This window comes from Wolffia australiana, chromosome 1, assembly GCF_029677425.1.
Source record: "Wolffia australiana isolate 7733 chromosome 1, ASM2967742v1".
NCBI lineage: Eukaryota > Viridiplantae > Streptophyta > Magnoliopsida > Alismatales > Araceae > Wolffia > Wolffia australiana.
The window spans coordinates 28,753,263-28,771,609 of NC_135835.1; the positions used below are offsets into that span (position 1 = coordinate 28,753,263).

Below are 18,347 nucleotides of genomic sequence, written 5' to 3' on the forward strand. Positions count from 1 at the left end.
TTATTGGGCCTGCACCCCTCGGCCCAGGCCCAGTGGCCCACTCCCTCTGGCGGGACCCACCCACCTTCAGACGGCTGTTGATGAGCTGGACATATATATATTTGTAGATGAACACTCTCGCAAACTCGATCTTTCTTCTTACTTCCTCTCTCCACCAGCTGTCGGAGGAAGAGGAGTGCGGAAAGTTGGACGACGCGGTCGGATTTCTGAAGAAGGCGCCGACGAGGAAAGAAGCAAATCTCGCCGCCGGCGGTGAGCTCGTTCTTCCAGGAATCCGAGGAATCTATCGCCTCTGCGAAGGTCAACATTGAAAGGAGGAGATTTGTTTTTCTTATAGTTTTTTTTTTTTGGTGCGCATCTCCTGATCTCTTATGAGCTGATCATCTCCTAGTCTCGCTTTTGCCGGTTTTGATCTGGAGGTTTGCCTCGTCCGGTGTCTGCTCTGATATTTTTGTTCCCTTCTCCGCAGGGATTACGCCGCGTTAGGGTTTAATTCCTTCGGATTTGGTCCGGGCATCAGAAGCGTGCCTGGGCTTTGATCCCGGCAACACTTGGTCGTGATCACTGCGGACTGGATGCCTAATTGTGTCGGCTGATGATTGCCGGCGCTCGATAAGCTTCTGACGAGGTAAAAACACCGTCTTGCGGCCTTTCCGATGGTCGGTCTGATGTTTCAAGTGATCCACTCGTTCTTCTGCAGCTGTCGTCCTCGTCGTCGTGTTTGTGGAATTGGGCGGGGGCCTTCAATGGCACCAGTATATTACATTCTCATTGCATTGCCGTGCTCCGTCGGAGCAATTGCCTTGGCATTGTTACACATATATCGGCACCTCTTGAATTACACTGAGCCGTCTTATCAGCGCTATATCGTCCGCATCATCTTCATGGTTCCGGTAAGGCCCGTCTCTACGTTTTGTGTTTTTGGCTCCAAGGACGAGTTAAATTCCAACTTCTGTACATATGGATTTCGAACCTAGTTCGTTTACGTTGACCGCATGCTTGACGCTAATCACAATTTTTGTTGCCATTTTTCTAGAATTATGCGATGTAGGGATTTTTTCTAAATAAACGTGTCCCCTACCTACATCGCTGCTATAAAACACATCGTGTAATGCACCATTCCTTGTCGAAAGCTTTTCTTTTTTTGGTTTTTTATATGTGAAATCATAATTGGACAAATCGTCGCCCGATTGTTCGTCCCCCTACTTTGGGGGATTCATCGAAGAGAATCTATGAGTAATAGGTGATATTTTGCTTTTGGCCAACCAAACCAGGTTGCAAACTTTAATTTTCCATTACTGCCGCCGAGACTTATGAGAGACAAACGCTATGCTTACTTTTGCCAACTTTTTTGACGATCTACTCAAATTTTGTAATAGATGCTAGACAATGGTAGTGAGGACAAAACCTGTCTTTTAACCGGAATCGAGGGGCAAATAAGGTGGATAAATCAACTTAAAGGGAAAAAAGAACAATTGTCCGCTCCCGGTCTGTCTATAGATTAATTGAATTGAACAATTTGACTAGTGAGTGTCTATTAAGCAGCACCGCATCATAAAGTATGTCTATGGAATGTCAGCTAAGTGAATATCTTCGTCGTTCTAAATGATTATAATTTCCTCTGGTGACCTTCAGAGAAACTGACACGGTTACAGTTCACTTTTATTAGTCTTCTGTGGCACCTTAATTTTTTTTCTGGAAGAATGTTGTGATTTAGCTTTTGAAGGGGGAAGATTCAACAAGTCAAATTGTGGCAAGATTAACTGTAGGAAGACTTTGAGTTGGTGAACAAAACATTTCGTCATAGAGACACAGCAAGATTTAGTAATAGAGGCGTGGCATGTTTGTAGAGGCCGCAGCAACAGAAGCCCGATTAATTATAGAACAGCCTCAGATAGAGGATGTTGAGAAAAGAAGAAAACGCAGTCGACTGTTAAGAATTAGGGTAAACGCCCGTGATTTCATTTAGCGCACCAAGTGCCTATTTAAATTGCATTATCGGATCTTATAAAACCTGAGCCTGATATTACAAGTTATGGTCAAATCCAAAGGCAGTGAAAAACAGTAAGAACGGAAATGCAGGAAAACGGAAATATGAAAGAATATTTTTACTCTTAACATTAACTAACTTCATTTATCCGTTTCCTGACGTGATGTAAGATAGTGATGCAATCTTCTTTGGGCGGGAAACGCTACTAACCATTTCTTGTATTAACAAGAGTATATATACCCCCTTCGTTTACTGAAAGAGGAAGATTACTTCTTTGACTCATTTTGCTCTTTCTTATTGTCCGAATTTAATTATTATTGACAAACCCTAGAGAGTTTGGAGGAGAAGAAGGGTCGATGGAGGTTGAGAAATGAGAGAATAGATTGACATAAGAAAGTAAGTGGCTTACATTGGGGTATTTATACCCTATGAGAGAGAGGAAATAAGAGCTCCTAAAGGGCTTATAGAATAGGGCCCAAGAGGAGGATAAGCACTTAACTAACACCCCCCCGCAAGCGAAGTATGGATGTCGTCCATATTGAGCTTGGATAAAGCACGTTGAAGCAGCGGCCGGGATAGTCCCTTGGTGAGGACATCCGCTGCCTGGTCAGCAGAGGAGACGTATTCGAGGTCGAAGAGGCCCTCGTCCATACGTTCCTTGAAGAAATAGCGGTTGCGCTCCATGTGCTTGATGCGCCCTTGCTGTCCGGGGTTCTTGGCCAAGGCGATAGTGGATTTGTTGTCACAGAGGAAGTGGATTGGTCCCACATACTTCACGTGAAGATCGGCGAGGATGTTGTGGATCCACTGTCCCTCGGCTGCCCCATCAGCAAGAGCACGAAATTCGGCCTCGGCACTGGAGCGGGACACCTTGTCCTGCTTGCTACTTTTCCAGCTGACGAGGCTGCCAAGAACGAACGTGCAGTACCCCGTGGTAGACCGACAATCCACAACGGAGCCAGCAAAATCGGCATCGGTGTACACCTTACCGTCTTGTCCGAGCTATGAGGGAAGAGGAGTCCCTTGCCCGGGCAGCCCTTGAGATACGAAAGTACCCGGTGGGCGGCTTGACTGTGGATCTCCCTCGGTGAGTGCATGAACTGACTGAGCAGGTTGACCGCGAATGCAATGTCGGGCCGAGTGTGAGTCAGGTAGAGGAGTTTGCCCACCAACTGCTGATAGCGGTGAGCATTTGTCAAAGGAGAGTCCTCGCCCTTGCCCAACTTGACGTTGGGGTCGATAGGAGTGCTCACTGGCGCACACCCGGTCATTCCTGTCAAAGTCAGCAAGTCGACGGCGTATTTCTGCTGTGAAACAAAGAGGCCCCGTGAGGAGTACGCCACCTCAAGGCCGAGGAAATATCGGAGAAGGCCAAGGGCCTTGATCTCAAATTCCTTGGCCAGGGCGGTGCTAAGACGAACGGCTTCAGCAGCATCTGATCCCGTGATGAGGATGTCGTCGACGTACACAGCAAGGATGGAGATCCCGGTCGGACGGTGGCGGAAGAACAAAGTGGCATCTCCGTTGCTCTGAGTGTACCCTTCGGCTTTCAGAACAGCGGAAAACCGGCGAACCATGCGCGGGAGACTGCTTTAGTCCATAAAGGGACTTCCGCAGTCGGCAGACGTGGCCAGGGGGGCCGAGAGAGTAACCCGGCGGCTGCTGCATGTACACCTCCTCCGTCAAGTCGCCATGCAAGAAGGCGTTCTTGACGTCGAACTGTCGGATAGCCCACCGGAAGTGAGCCGCGAGGGCCAGGAGGAGGCGAACGGTCTCCATCTTCGCCACAGGTGAGAACGTCTCGAAGTAGTCCACTCCGTAAGACTGGGTGAACCCGCGAGCCACAAGTCGAGACTTGTAGCGCTCAAGGGTGCCATCCGCATGATGCTTCTTGGTGTGGACCCACTTGCAATCCACCGCCCGCTTGCCAAGAGGGAGGGGGACGATGTTCCAAGTGCGGTTTCGGAGTAGAGACTGCATCTCCTCGTCCATCGCCGCTTTCCAATTAAGAAAAAGCGATAGCATCGGCTAAGCGGCGAGGGATGGGATCTGACTCGATGCGAGCAAGAAACAGCCGGTAGGGAGTACTCAGCCGGTCGAAGGAAAGAAAATGCGAAAGAGGATAACGGGGCGTCTGAGTGCACTGACGAACCCCTTTCCGGAGGGCAATGGGCCATCCCAACTGGTCGTCATCGTCGAGAGAGGTTGAGGATGGCTCGGCCAACGGAAGATGAGCGGAAGCAGTGGGGGAGGGGGAGTCCTCGGGGGGAGGACGAGAAACCTCCACGGGAGAATCAGATGACGGAGCAGGGGAAGAAGACTCGTCATGGGAGGGAAGGAAAGGGTCATCAAGGGGAGGAGGCGCAACGGGAAGCGAGGAGGATGACTCGAGAGGGGACTGATCGGAGGAAGGAGGAAGAGGAGGAGCATGCCGGATGGCGGGAAGCGAAGATGGGGAGGACAGCACGTCCAAAGGCCCCTCGGGGGTCACCGACGGAGAAGAATCAAAGGGAGAGGGATCATGGAAGGAGGAAGAAGATGCGGGAGCGGTGGACTCCAAGAGAGGAACGGGCCCCAAGTGGGGAGCCGAGGGAGCCTCATCCAACGGGAGGCGGGATGAGGAAGAGTGGTCCCCAAAATAGGGTTCATGCTCGGCAAAGGTGACATTTGCCGAGATGAAGTATCGCCGAGACGGCGGATGGTAGCACCGATACCCCTTCTGAAGAGAGGAGTACCCAACGAAGACGCACCGAACAGCACGAGTGTCAAGCTTTGTCCGGCCCGGAGACGTGTCGTGGACATATGCCGTGCAGCCGAATATCCGTGGCAAGAGACCCGTCCGCAGGCACGTGTCGGGGAAGGCCGCGCTCAGCCGGTCCAGGGGGGTAGAGAACGCCAACAGCTGGGTGGGAATGCGATTGACGAGATGGGTGCTCGTCAGAACGGCATCGCCCCAATACGGCCACGGGGCCTTGGCGTCGATAAGGAGCGTCCGGGCCGTCGAGGTGACATAGCCGATGCGACGTTCGGCTAGTCCGTTCTGCTCCGGGGTGGCAGGGCATGAAGATTCGTGGAGGATCCCCCGGTCGGCGAAGAAGGCGTCGAGGTCGTTGTTGAAGAAGTCGCGGGCATTATCCGAGCGAAACCGCTGGATACCCCGACCAAACTGCGTCGCCACCATCGCACAAAAATGACGGACATTCTGCGCAACTTCCGACTTCGCGCGGTGAGGAGGTAGACCCACATATAGCGAGTTGCCTCGCCCACAAGTAGAAGGAAGTACCGATGACCTTTCAAGCTAGGTTTCGGGCAGGTCCCCACGCCGCTATGCACCGGAACAGCGGGACAGATGTGTGAGCCGAGGCGGAGTGAAGGAAGAACGGCGATGCCGCCAACTGACAAGCGTCACACACCAAGGTCTTAAGGTCCAAGCCAGAACATAATTCAGGGAAAGACGGTGAAGAGTCGCAAAGGCGGGTGGCCCAGCGCTGGTGCGTCATCAGGAGTCGTCCCCACCGCTGCTCGGCCCCGTCCGAAGTGTCCGGTGCACCGCGAAGCACTGCGACCGTCCCCATCATCCAGCAACAGCAGCCCGTTCTCCGCCTAATCCGTGTAGTCCGGCCGACCTTGTCAGACAGAAACATGCCGTCAGGTTGGAGATGAAATGAGCACTGGGCGGCATCAACAAGCGTTGTGGTGACAGAAGTACAGCCCGCAGGTCGGGAACGTGGAGGGCGTTGCGGACCACCAAGGCCGTCCACATAGACTGCCCGATTCCAGCCACGTAGTCGTCCACCCCGGCCGTGAGAACAGTGCGTGCACCACTATGCCGGACGTGAGACGAACCGAGTGTTGAGGGGTCATGTGCTCAGTGGCCCCAGTCAAGCACCCAAGTCGTGTCCCGTCGACCGCGAGTGAAACGCCGTATGGCCGCAATACCAAGTGTCGGCAGGGGAGGAAGACGCACGCAAATGTGCGAAGTAGGCGGTCGAAGAAGGCTGCATGGCTGCCACCTGATCACGGAGCCGGGCAAGCTCGGCTTGGATGCTGTCCAGAGCCGTGGTAGGCGTGCTCGGGCCGGGGAAGATTCAGATTGGGCCAACATGGCCTTGCTGTCCGCCTCTTTCATCTTTCGCCAGTCGTTGAGACGTTTAGTGCACTTGTTCTTCCAGTGGCCCGGCTTCCCGCAATAGGTGCAGACGGGTGTTTTTGCAGGGCGGGCAGCGGCTGCCGCAGTCGGTAAGAGGGCCGAGGACTGCCCAGCAGCGGCAGCAGGTGCTGCCAGAAGCGCAGAGGACTCAGCCGGGTCGGAGGTGGGAGTCCCATGGAGAAGGAGATGACTCTCTTCCTCCTGGAGCTCCTGAACCAACGTCTCGAGATCCGGAGGGCCATCTTTGTTGTGCAGGGCCCGACGACGAATGGCCTCATATTCCCGGTTTAGGCCGTTGAGAAACCCCATGATGCGCAGGATAAGCATGTTCTGATAGGTCTTGCACGTGGGGTCGTCCGTTGGCAGGTAGTGGTCCACTTCATCCCTCGCCTTCTTGTGTGCGAGAGCATAATCGGAGATCGACAGAGAGCCCTGTTTCAGGTTGGAAGCTTGAGCAGCGAGGGCGTAGATGCGCCACCAATCATTCTCCCGCCCGCAAAATTTCGTGGCTTGGTCCCAAAACCCTTTGACCGTTTTCTGATGGGGAAAGCGGTCGCGGAAATCGGGGGCCAATGTGAACGTGGACAGCCACCCAAGAATGAACTGCTCCTCGGCGTCCCAAGCCGCATAGTGAGGGTGATCGGCGGTCAAGGGATGCTCGGTGCAGTGCTTGTACAGTTGACGGGATTTGAGGGTGGTCTCGATGAAGCGAGACCACTGCAGAAGATTCGGGCCGCGGAGAAGAGTTGATTCCGGGACCAGAGGCAACGGATGAGTGATCTTGTAGGAGAGCGGCTTCTCCGCAAAGTCGGTCTCTGTGTAAGGCATGGTTTCCTCAAGAAAAAAAACTGGGGGGGCGGCGGCGGCGGCGGCGGCTGCTCTTCGCCACAGTTGACCTTCACAGCAACTGACTGGCTGCGGCTTGCTGTGCGGCTGGCTGTGAGGCTGGCTGCGCGGCTGACTGCGCGGCTGGCTGCGCGACTGGCTGTGCGGCTGGCTGCGCGGCTGGCTGTGCGGCTGGCTGCGCGGCTGGCTGTGCGGCTGGCTGTGCGGCTGGCTGTGCGGCTGGCTGCACGGCTGGCTGTGCGGCTGGCTGCGCGGCTGACTGCGCTGCGGGCTGCGCGGCTGGCTGCGCGGCTGAGCGGGCTGCACGGCGGCTTTGCTGCTGTGCGGCTGGCTGGTCGCTCGGCGGCTGGCTGCTGCGCTGCTGGCTGGTCGCGCGGCGGCTGGCTGGGCGCGGCGGCGGGGCGCGCGGCTGGCTGCTGCGCGGCTGTGCTGGCTGCTGAGCCGGCCGCGCGGCGGCTTGCTGCTGTGCGGCTGGCTGGTCGCGGCGGCTTGCTGCTGCGCCGCTTGCTGCTGTGCGGCTGGCTGGTCGCGGGCGGCTGGCTGCTGCGCTGCTGGCTGGTCGCGCGGCTGGCTGTGCGCGCGGCTGGTCGCGCGGCTTGCTGCTGCGCGGCTTGCTGCTGTGCGGCTGGCTGGTCACGCGGCGGCTGGCTGCTGCGCTGCTGGCTGGTCGCGCGGCGGCTGGTCGCGCGGCGGCTGGTCGCGCGGCTGGCTGCTGCGCGGCTGTGCTGGCTGCGAGGAGGCTGCTGCGAGGAGGGAGGGAGGGTGAGATCAAGGGGATCTCAAACCCTAAAGGGTGATGTCAAACCCTAGAGAGGAGAGGGAAGATCAGGAGCCCTAGAGCTCTGATACCATGACAAACCCTAGAGAGTTTGGAGGAGAAGAAGGGTCGATGGAGGTTGAGAAATGAGAGAATAGATTGACATAAGAAAGTAAGTGGCTTACATTGGGGTATTTATACCCTATGAGAGAGAGGAAATAAGAGCTCCTAAAGGGCTTATAGAATAGGGCCCAAGAGGAGGATAAGCACTTAACTAACAATTATGCTGTTTATTTTTCCTCAAACAAAAGTATGCAGTTCATGTACGTACTTGACATTTGTCTAATCTTTCGAAGTGAGCATTACTTTTGTTCTTCATCAGAACTGCACCCATAGACACTGTACAAAGATTATGTTATAACTTCATATGCGTTAGCAGTATTGTAGTCATTTTGCATTTCCGTTTCCGTTTTTCATCTATATTTTTTGGGACCCAGATATAGGGAGAAAGGAAAATGAATTATCCACTTATATCTCCAAGTAAAAGTTCACTCTCCATTTCTGTTTGCGAGGAGTGAAGTTGCTGTAGTCCGCGCGCCAGTTCCTTCTATGTCTCTTTCGTCTCTCATCTCTCTCCTTTCTCTGACCTCTCTGTCGCACTATGTAATGTATTTACTTATTTCTAGCTCTCTTTTGCTGAACTGTAGTTCCATTCTTTCCGATTTAAACTGGAAAAGATTTGCATCCTGTGGGTTGTGTTGGTGAATGATACATTAGCCAGGCAGCTGGGTTACATATTAACCGATTATCATCACCTTTTCCTCTAGTGGTACGATATGGTCTTTTATCAGATGGATAACGGTTGTGGAGTGATAATGAAATATCTTTTTGGAATAAAATGTGGCGTAGAATTTTTAAAATCTTCTTGCGTTGTGTTGAGAATCTATGTGCATTAAATGCCACAAATTCAAATTATTTTTCTTTCTTTTCTCTTTTGATTCTAAGGGATCAGAAATGAGTTTATTATTATTCCATTCTCTAATAAATTGGCTAAGATTTTACTTATTAAATATGCCCCGTTGTTTCTTATCCAGAAAGTTTGAATGAATATTTTTTCAATGTGACCCCTGTTTGCGGTTCTCGTGTGTGACTTTCCATGTAATATCTTTCAGGATCGGCAGCCTGTAACATCCATCTGCTTTGATTGTTTCAGGTTTTTGCGTTGATGTCCTTTCTATCCCTCGTACTGAATGAGAAGTCCATCTATTTTGATTCAATTCGGGAAATGTGAGTTGTAATGACTGCTATCCTCTCAGCATCTTATTCAAGCAAAATTTTCTATATTTTTCTCTAAAATATTATCCTCAATGTTTCAGCTATGAAGCGTGGGTTATCTACAATTTCCTTTCTCTTTGCTTAGCGTGGGTTGGGGGACCTGGGGCTGTGGTCATAAGCCTGAATGGCCAGGTTTTGAAGCCATCTTGGTGCTTGATGACATGCTGCTTTCCCGCCATACCTCTCGATGGGTACGTTCATCCATGTCATCAGTATCATCATCATCATCATCATCATCATCATCATCATCATCATCATCATCATCATCATTATCCTCATCGTGCTTATCGACCAGGCGGTTCATTCGGAAGTGCAAGCAAGGTTGCCTGCAGTTTGTGATTCTGAAGCCCATCCTGGTGGCCATCACCTTCATTCTGTACGCAAAGGGCAAGTACAAGGATGGGAATTTCAGTGTGAACCAGGCATACCTGTACATTACCCTCATCTACACCGTGTCTTACTCCATGGCCCTGTATGCCCTCGCTCTCTTCTACTTTGCCTGCCGAGACCTTCTCCGGCCCTTCAACCCTGTCCCCAAGTTCCTCCTCATCAAGTCCGTGATCTTCCTCACCTACTGGCAGGTACATACACTTCCAGGCATGACATACATCTATGATCTGTGCATGCATGAATGGATGCATCACCTGTTTATCTATTGTGGTGGAACAGGGCGTGCTGGTGTTCCTGACGGCCAAGTCAGGGTTAATAGACGGAGCGGAAGAGGCAGCAGACATGCAGAACCTGATTCTGTGCGTGGAGATGCTGGCAGCGGCAGTGGGTCACCTGTATGCCTTTCCCTACAAAGAGTATGCCGGCGCCAATGTCGGCGCATCGGCGGGATTCACGGCAAGCCTCGCACATGCCCTCATGTTCAATGACTTTTACCACGACACCGTCCACCAGGTGGGTTGTTTGCTTGTCTCTTTGATTATTCAATTATTTGCCTACTGAATTGTTTGTTGCATGCACTCACCAGTTCGCTCCTACATACCACGAGTATGTGCTGCACAACATGAGTGAAGGGGAGGAGAGTGCAAGAAAGTACCGGAGCCGGACATTTGTGCCAACAGGGCAGGAGATGGAGTCCGTCAGGAGGAACCGGCACCCAGGACAGCCGGTGCTTTCAGCCAGTTCTAGCCTGTCCACGTCAGGATCAAACACCCCACACCGAGCAGAGAGCATGTCCTCCTCCCTTGTCGTCGACGCCTCCTCCTCTGCCGCCCAGCCCTATGACCTCTCCATCCTCCTTGATCTCAGTGGCCCTGGTGCTGCCCCCTCCGCCAGCCCAACCCACGTCCCTGCAGACACCAACAGAAAATGATGCCAACTTATGGCAATGGCATGGTAATGACAAGGCTGACTGATGATGATCAGGGTAATGATGATGGTAATGACAAGGATGACTGATGATGATGCTAAGGGTGACAATGCTGCTGCTGATGATGGTGGTGGTGGTGGTGGTAATGATGATAATACAAAGTTGGGTAGTTCTGGCGCTGTACATTTTGCAGCTCCCTGAGCTTTTCAGGTGTGATAGTTTGGGGATGAGATGACCCCCACCTACCATCCGCATTTTCTCTTCCTTTTACTGCACTCCATTCCTATACTTGTCAATACATTATTTTGTAGTGGCAACTGGCTCTCATGTTCTTTGTTCTACCACGCTATATTCCACTAATCATTTGTGATTTTGATTGGTAGCGGCCAAATCTTCCAAGTAGTTTCTCATGATAGAAAAATTCGTTAGCGGAAGCATACCGTTTTCCATTTCCTTTGAATGGATTGGAGTGGATCTTCTGAATCAATGCAGGGGAGACTGAATCCTCATCTGCAAATGGGGTCTGGAGGGTCTCTCATACTTGCATGATTCAGGGACCACAACCATACTTTTATAGGCCTTTCATGGGCATCAGTTTACAAAACCACCCATTACGGTTATGTAACTGATCCGGTTTTTACAAATGTGCAACCATAGCAACATGATCATATTATGCCTTAATCCCGTCCTTATAAAACCACATTAAATGGGATAAAAACTTGCAATAATAACCATGATATACAGCACATTGTGTGTATCCCCATATTAAGATCCAACATCTCACCCATTCTACTAGTTCAGTTTGTCAAGCCACTAGTCCACAGAATTTTTATGTCGAGGATTCTGCTATGACAAATATATAGCAACTTATCCATGGGAATCCATTGAAAATTTGTGATTTTCCTGCTTGTTGAATTCAGATACATATGACAAATAAATAATAGTACTACATAACTGAAAAAGTAGAAAAGCCAACGATGTAAATAGTTCTCCCTCAAACACAACAGTGGGGATAGAGTCACAATTTCTATTGGGGTTGCATGAAATATGTAACTGAAAGTAATGGACTTTGTGAGATCATATTCAAAAAATATAATTGTGAATAAAGTATGTTTGTTCTTATAAAGTGTAAGATAAAATATATGCTATTGGTGTTAAAATATTTACATTTGAACTAAATATCACCTTTTTTTAGTAAAACTGTCTGTAATTTTCTCTACAAAAATCATTTCAAATTATGTTGTATCAATGTCAAGAAGTTACCTACTACGAATACAAAAATGCATAAAGATGGAGGATTCAATGCATAATTATTTGCTATTTAAACCCAAAATTCATAGCAATGGCATTATTATGTAATGTTATGATACTTCTGACTACTCAAATTTTAGGATCCATGTTTCTCATTATATAATCATGTCTAAAAAAAGAGTTACAATAGTTTTTCATACCAAGCCAGAGTAACTTGTTTAAAAATATACAAAATAATGTTCTTATTGAGTTTGAACCCCTGGCTATCATAACAAGTCCTCAAACATTTGAAGGTTCATGGTATGTCATATAAAGCAAGTGGATCACTTGATGATAGGAGTGCTTCATCATCGACAAAAAATATGATCAGAGAGAGATCAGATTCTTCTCAGATTCAGAAATCTTATTTTGATCATTATTTGGACCATCGTCTTGTGATATTCTAGTGTGTCATCAGATCTAGGTCGATCACTTATTGATCAACGTGATCTAGACCTGATATATAATATAATCAGATTGTGCTCAAATTTTTATCAGAATCAAACATCTTATTATGATCAGAATATGGTCCGTTGTTTTATAAGGCTGGCACATCATCAGAAGCAGACCTATCACTTGCTTGCAGGCTTACCTTGTATAAAATCTGATCAGATTATGATCAAACTTTGATCAGAGTTAGATATTTTCATTTGATAACAACCTGACCATTGCTGGATCAGATTATTGAATATCATAAGAAGAAGGTTGATTAGAAAGTGATCATCACACTTATGGCACAATATATTATATACTCATATGTCTAATCAGTATTTTGATGCATAGTTGGATCAGGTTTTAATTACATACCAGAGTATTTACCGCAATATTTTCATAGGTAAAACTCAAAGCGTTCATTGATGCATGCATAACTTAGTTATAGAATGTTGGAAATCAGGAAGGTAATTGGTTATTTGAACTGAAAGTTCCCTTGGCAATCGTTGATGCAAGATACGTGTTGTGTCTTGTGTCAACGACTGGTCGTTTGACAACGTATCGGAAACATGGTTGATCCAAAAGTGAATTCACATTTCCAGACTTTCAAATTCCCAAGGCAATCTCGATTTAAGTTTTTTTATTTTGAATTTTCCAAAGCAAATTCACCATGAGACCTAAAGGGAGGCAGCCTTGCATGCATAAAAAATAAACTAACTCCCCAAGTGAGTTCATTTCTTTATGCGAGTACCTGTGCACAAAATATATAACTTCGCTTTGAGTAGGTAGATATCTTCCATGCGTGTATATGTAGATATCAACAACTTCCTCAAGGTTGTAGATATTGCCATGCCCCCATTTGCATTTGTGTTTCTAAAATTAAATCAATGTGAAACTGCATTTATTGTATCTAAACTAAGAATAGAGTGCTTCACTATAGCGCTCATTTCAGTGTATATTAATTCCAGAAATGAGGGACTTGGTGCAGCCCTCATTTGGTTATATATGTTTTAGATAAAGCTCATCTTTTATTTTATACAATAAGAATCAATTAAATAAGATATAAAAGATAATACTGTATCATTTATTTAATAATATATTTATTAACTATAATATATAATAACCAACCTTAATAATTAAATATATTGGCATACATATTAGTTATCCGATAATATATTTAAATGAATAGATAACTTAATTTTCCAGCTTGTGAGGGACCAATCTATACCTTGTGATATAGAAGTTATAGAGTATTACATAAACTATCTTATGAACCTTTATCGCTATTAATTACTATATATGTATAACCTTTCGTCTATGTAAGACTCCCAATTGACTAAGTGATGCAGGACAGCGGAGGAAATCTGTGGTGGCATCCGTGAAGACGAAGGTGACACCTTGCAGATGACAGAAACAATGCCAACGACAGCTTGCAAAGAACAGAAACGACGCCGACAATGGCAACAGCTCGTCACAAACGAGAGGAGAGCTTGGGTGCGAAAGCGTCGGCGTGGCGGCAGCATGGCGGCGGCGGCACTAATGAGTGAAAATGAAGCTTTCTCTATTCAAATTTCATCAATGTTTACATTGAGGGAGAGGACTTTTATACCCTTCTCCCTTGTGACGTCGGGAATTACAAGAAAAACCCAAAAATATTGAAAGAAAAGAAAAGGCAATCTAAGGTCCATTACATTCTATCCGGATATGTGGTGCCGCCCATTAGGGTAATCGTTCACTTTTCCCTGCAGTTCTCCGCCACAAAGAATATGGTTAACTATCAAACCCTTATATGTCACTCCAGTTTGCACTGATGTATAACAGGGATAATTGGAGAAAGTATTTTACAATATATCTACTAACCCCTATTGGTCCTTAATGTTTCCACACTAATGGCCAAAGGGATCTGACATACTTATCTTATGAATATGACTGGATATAGTCATTCTATTAGGATATTTTGATGTCCTTGTTGTGTATCAGTTGAATATGAATATTTATAGTATGTGCTTAAAGACTAGTTATTTTGATGCAACACGTACGGCCGGGATCGACGGGGCGCGTTGCAACACAGGGTGGCGGTGAACAAACACGTAATTCGCTATTGAATGCGGGGATGCACGTTTATGAAATAACGAGAACTACGGCAATAACTGAAATAGGATGGAGCCCTGAAAGAGTTCCCGCACGTGTCACGTACGATCCGACTCCCAATGACCCGATATATCAATCGAAGGATGCCGTAGGAGCGGGTATCCTCGATCCAACTATCTATTCCGGAAACAAAGTGTCAAACGGGGAGACGAGAGGAGATAGCTACCCCAAACCCAACGTACGGGAAACGGCGAAAGGCAAGGCCCGATGGAGCCGCGGACTAAGGTCTGGTAGTCGCGGTGGTCGAAGCCGAGTTTTAATTGGCCTGGCGGTCTGGCGCGGCGAGTCGAAAGACGAATTGGGTTGGTCGGCCGATGATGTCAGAGCGTCGAGGAGCAGGAGCGTCGGCGACGTCCGGCTCAGCTCGGAGGGCTTCGGATGGGCGTCGAACGGGCGAGGGGCGTGCGGCCATGGGTCGAGGCACGGGCGCGGCCCTAGTCGGATTGCCGTCGCGGAAGGCGATCGGGCGCCTGGTCGGATTGCCGTCGGCGCTTGGCGGTGCCGACCGGGCGAACTGATTCGGCCGGCCTGGGTGCGGACGTCCTCGAGGGCGGACGGGCGTCCGAGGCCGGTTCGCCGGCGGTGTTCGGCGGTGCCGGTCGGGGAAGCCTGTGGGGTTGCGGGGCGGAACTGTTTCCCCTCAGTTGGAGGGCGAACGGGCGTCCGAGGCCGGGTTGACGGCGGTGCTCGGCGGCGCCGGTCGGGGAAGCCGGTGAGGGCTTCGGGGCGGAACCGTTCCCCCTCAGTTGGAGGGGGGGCGCGTCCGAGGCCAGATCGGTTACCCACTGGGGCGGCGGGCGCACGGGAGGCCGAGGCCGAACGGCGATGGCGGTCACCTTGGTGACCTCTTGCTGAAGAGCGGCGGCGATCGGGCGGGCACAGCGGCGCAAGGGCGCCTGCGGGACCTGGCGGCGGCGCCAGAAGACGTCGGCGAGTAGTGGCGGCAGGGGCCGGAGGCGACCGGCAGCGGCAAGCGACGGCGGCGGCGGCGGCAGGCAGCGGCGAGCGGCGGCGGCGGCGGCCCGCTGAAGCCCTAATGCTTCTCCTCTTGTCTTTTTTTTGTCTTGACAGAAATGCCCTTCCGGATCAGCGTTTTTACCTTCGAGTGCCCTTACTTGAATCCGAGTCACACTGAGTCAACTCAGTGGTGACTCGCCGGTAGGGTTGGACTGAGTTGACTCAGTGTGGGAGTCGGTCCGTTCGCCCTGAGTCAACTCGTCCTTGACTCGGCGTCGTCCTCCTTCGGCGAGGGTTCCGACGCCAGCCTAAGAGGGTGCTCCAGCAATCTTGGCAGCGGCTGGTCAGCGTCAAGAGATCCAGGGGGTTAGTCTGGCAGTCCGGCAACCCCCTGAGGACTCTGCAGGGCGAACTGGGCGCACGGGCAGCCGGTTCTCCTTGTCAATCGAGCTAGGGTCAGCTGGCGGCTGCACCGCGCGGGAATCGACGATCACGGCGGCGCAGGTGTGGCGTCTTGGCGGCGGCGGCGGCGAGCTCCGGCGGTTCCTCCTTTGAGAGACGGAAGGAGGACGGTGGCGGCGACGCGGTAGCGGCACAGTCCGGTGTAGTAGGTTCGGTTTGCAGAACGACGGCGACTGGCGACGGCGGGCGAGGCGGTGGCGGCTTCCTCTTCTCCTTCAAGGGGTCTCTCCTTCTAACAAGCTGCAAAACACAATTCAACTTCTCTAATCTCCTCTAGGGCATCTCTTCTCCTTTTATATTGGGAGAAAGGAAACCCTAGGGGTCGGCCCGTAAAATGTGGTTCGAAATACGATGGAAGGGCCAAAATACAGAGGCCCTCCCCAAACAAAAGACAACGAGAAAGTTCAAGAAAACGCGAGGGAAAATAAATAGGGGAAGCCTTCTCGTCACGCCGAGTATTTGAACCCCGGGTCCTTCTCGTCAGCTCGAGCTTCGCGACGTGGTTGCTGACATATCGCCGCGGGTTGACCTGGTGCTTCAGCTTGCGGATGGTCCCCCATCATATTTCTATTTTTGTGATCTCATCATAATTCACTAAATCCAATTATGTATCCATGGATTTCATCACAAGCATCCCACATGCAATATAATGAATGCAATGTATCAATCAACATTGTATGAGATATGTAAGGTAGGCTTGGCTTGTCAATCACATCTAATTTCACTATCTTCAGTAGTCACAATATAGTAGGAGAACACTATTAACACAACAACTGATTTACATGATGGCGACTCTAAGGTGGAAGAACTTGTCGACAAGCTAGGAAGATCATAGTGACTCACCATTTCTATTGGTGATGTAATCGCTGAATCAAGAATAGCTGTTTGGGCAATCTGTCGATTCATAAAGTGCTTGCTACATTATATAGCATTATGTAACCAGAAGCAAATGAAGATAAAATGAATAAAGCTCTACCTTTCAATTTGGTGGAGCGTCACTCATGAGGTACCTAGGAAAGTTGTTGAGAAAGGGGATGCCATCAGTGTGGGCTTTGACTACTTTACATTGGGATGAAATAAAAAAGGAGCTTTTACATGACTAGTGGGATATGCTCACCAAGTTCATCCTCATATTCTGGTCGCTTGAGTACACCACTGAGCATGTGAGAAGGTAGATGTAGTTTGTAATTGGCAACATCCTCCTCCTTGTGCGTGCATTGACCTATCACATTGTGGGCGTCCTTAAGAATCACCAAAGGGACATTATTCTTGGGGAGGAAAATAATGAAGGATGTGATGGTATCTTTGAATACTATGCGTGCTGCCATGAACACAAAACTTGATGAATATAATTCATTTCTTTCATATGGACAATATTGGCCCAACTATCGCAGTTCTTGATCTATCTCTCCAAGGGTCAATGTTTAACGAGCAATTACATCCCTAATCATTGTTTTTTTCATAACTCCCAACCTAGAAGAAAGACATGAAGGAACCATGGGCCTTCTATGCACATTGAGAAGGATCTTATGAGAGAAGCTATGTGTACAACAGCATTGCAGACATCATTGGAATAATTGGAGACCCTAATACATAATATGCACATTATGGAGAAGGATATACACATGAAATGGTGGGGCGCCAATGGAATTCTTTTTCACTTTGCATTCACAGAATATTGCCTCTGATTCACTCTAGAGTCTGCAACCAGTTCTTTTTGCAAAGGACTTTTCTCAGCATGCAGATATGGTATCACTAAGATTGATCTCGTATAAAGGCACCCGCTTTTGGGTGCTACTTTGTGAGAAGTGTTGGCATCAATGCAAAGATGTCAACTGGTATCAAATTGTGGTATAACTGACGCGTAGACATGGTCGTTCGGTTCGCTTTGTGCGAATTTGAGCGATTTGTGCGTTCTGTTCGGATTTTCGAACAGAACAAAGTTGAAAACGAACATAAATTCGCACAGACCCCTGTGTGGTTCGCATTGTGCGAATTTTTTTTTGTCAATAAAGAAAAAGAAACCCCTCGTCGGCCTTCCATCTCCCCGTGACCCCATCTCTACTCTCTCGAGTCTCGATTCTAGACTGAGTTGAGTCGACTCTCATCCCCCTTCTCGATTTTTAGGTATTTGTCCTCCCCTTCTTCTCTCTGCGACTCTCTGTGCCTCGTCCATCGCTGCTCTCCCAGCTCCCCCTGCTCGGCTGCGCCCTCCTTCCCTTGTCGGCCAACGATCTCCCCGTCTCCCTTCTCGGCTACTCATTCCGTTCCTCGTCGGCCGTCGCTGTCGGATCTCTCCACGAGGTACGCATGCTCTCTTCCTCTCCCTTCCCTTCTTCTCTCTTTCAGTGACCCATCGTCTCTCTATTCTTATCCATTTTTCCATCTCTCACATTTACTCTCACTCTGGTTCTCTGTCTCCCGCTCTATCACTCTCTCTTCTTCTCGCTCTCGTCGCTCCTCTCTCCGTCCCCCTCTCCCTATTCTTGTTTCTTCACAGAAGGCCTCTCCCTCTTCTTCTCCAATGCTCTGTCTCTTCCTCTCGCAATAACTCTCCCTCTCTGTCTCCGTCTCCCTCTCCAAATCTCTGTCCCCACCCCTCTCAATCGCTCTTCCTCCCCTTCTCGCTCTCCCTCTTCATCTAAAAATCTCTGTCTCC

At 49.4% G+C, this 18,347-nt stretch overlaps 1 protein-coding gene across 1 annotated transcript; it reads left to right on the forward strand.

Annotated features, from left to right (window-relative positions):
• The first annotated feature begins 133 nt into the window (after positions 1 to 133).
• LOC144713792 (uncharacterized) lies at positions 134 to 10,737 on the forward strand. The gene is made up of 8 exons (XM_078588483.1): positions 134 to 300; positions 470 to 628; positions 701 to 893; positions 8,957 to 9,030; positions 9,120 to 9,269; positions 9,374 to 9,659; positions 9,748 to 9,981; positions 10,055 to 10,737. Exons 3-8 carry the CDS (start codon positions 747 to 749, stop codon positions 10,397 to 10,399), a joined length of 1,236 nt encoding a protein of 411 aa, XP_078444609.1. The 5' UTR covers positions 134 to 300; positions 470 to 628; positions 701 to 746; the 3' UTR covers positions 10,400 to 10,737.
• The last annotated feature ends 7,610 nt before the right edge of the window (positions 10,738 to 18,347 follow it).

Coding starts and splice junctions, on each gene's coding strand:
- LOC144713792 (XM_078588483.1), top strand. CDS start 747: ATGGCACCAGTATATTACATTCTCATTGCATTGCCGTGCTCCGTCGGA. Junction 9,660..9,747: donor TCTTCCTCACCTACTGGCAG/GTACATACACTT, acceptor GTGGTGGAACAG/GGCGTGCTGGTGTTCCTGAC. Junction 9,982..10,054: donor ACCACGACACCGTCCACCAG/GTGGGTTGTTTG, acceptor TGCACTCACCAG/TTCGCTCCTACATACCACGA.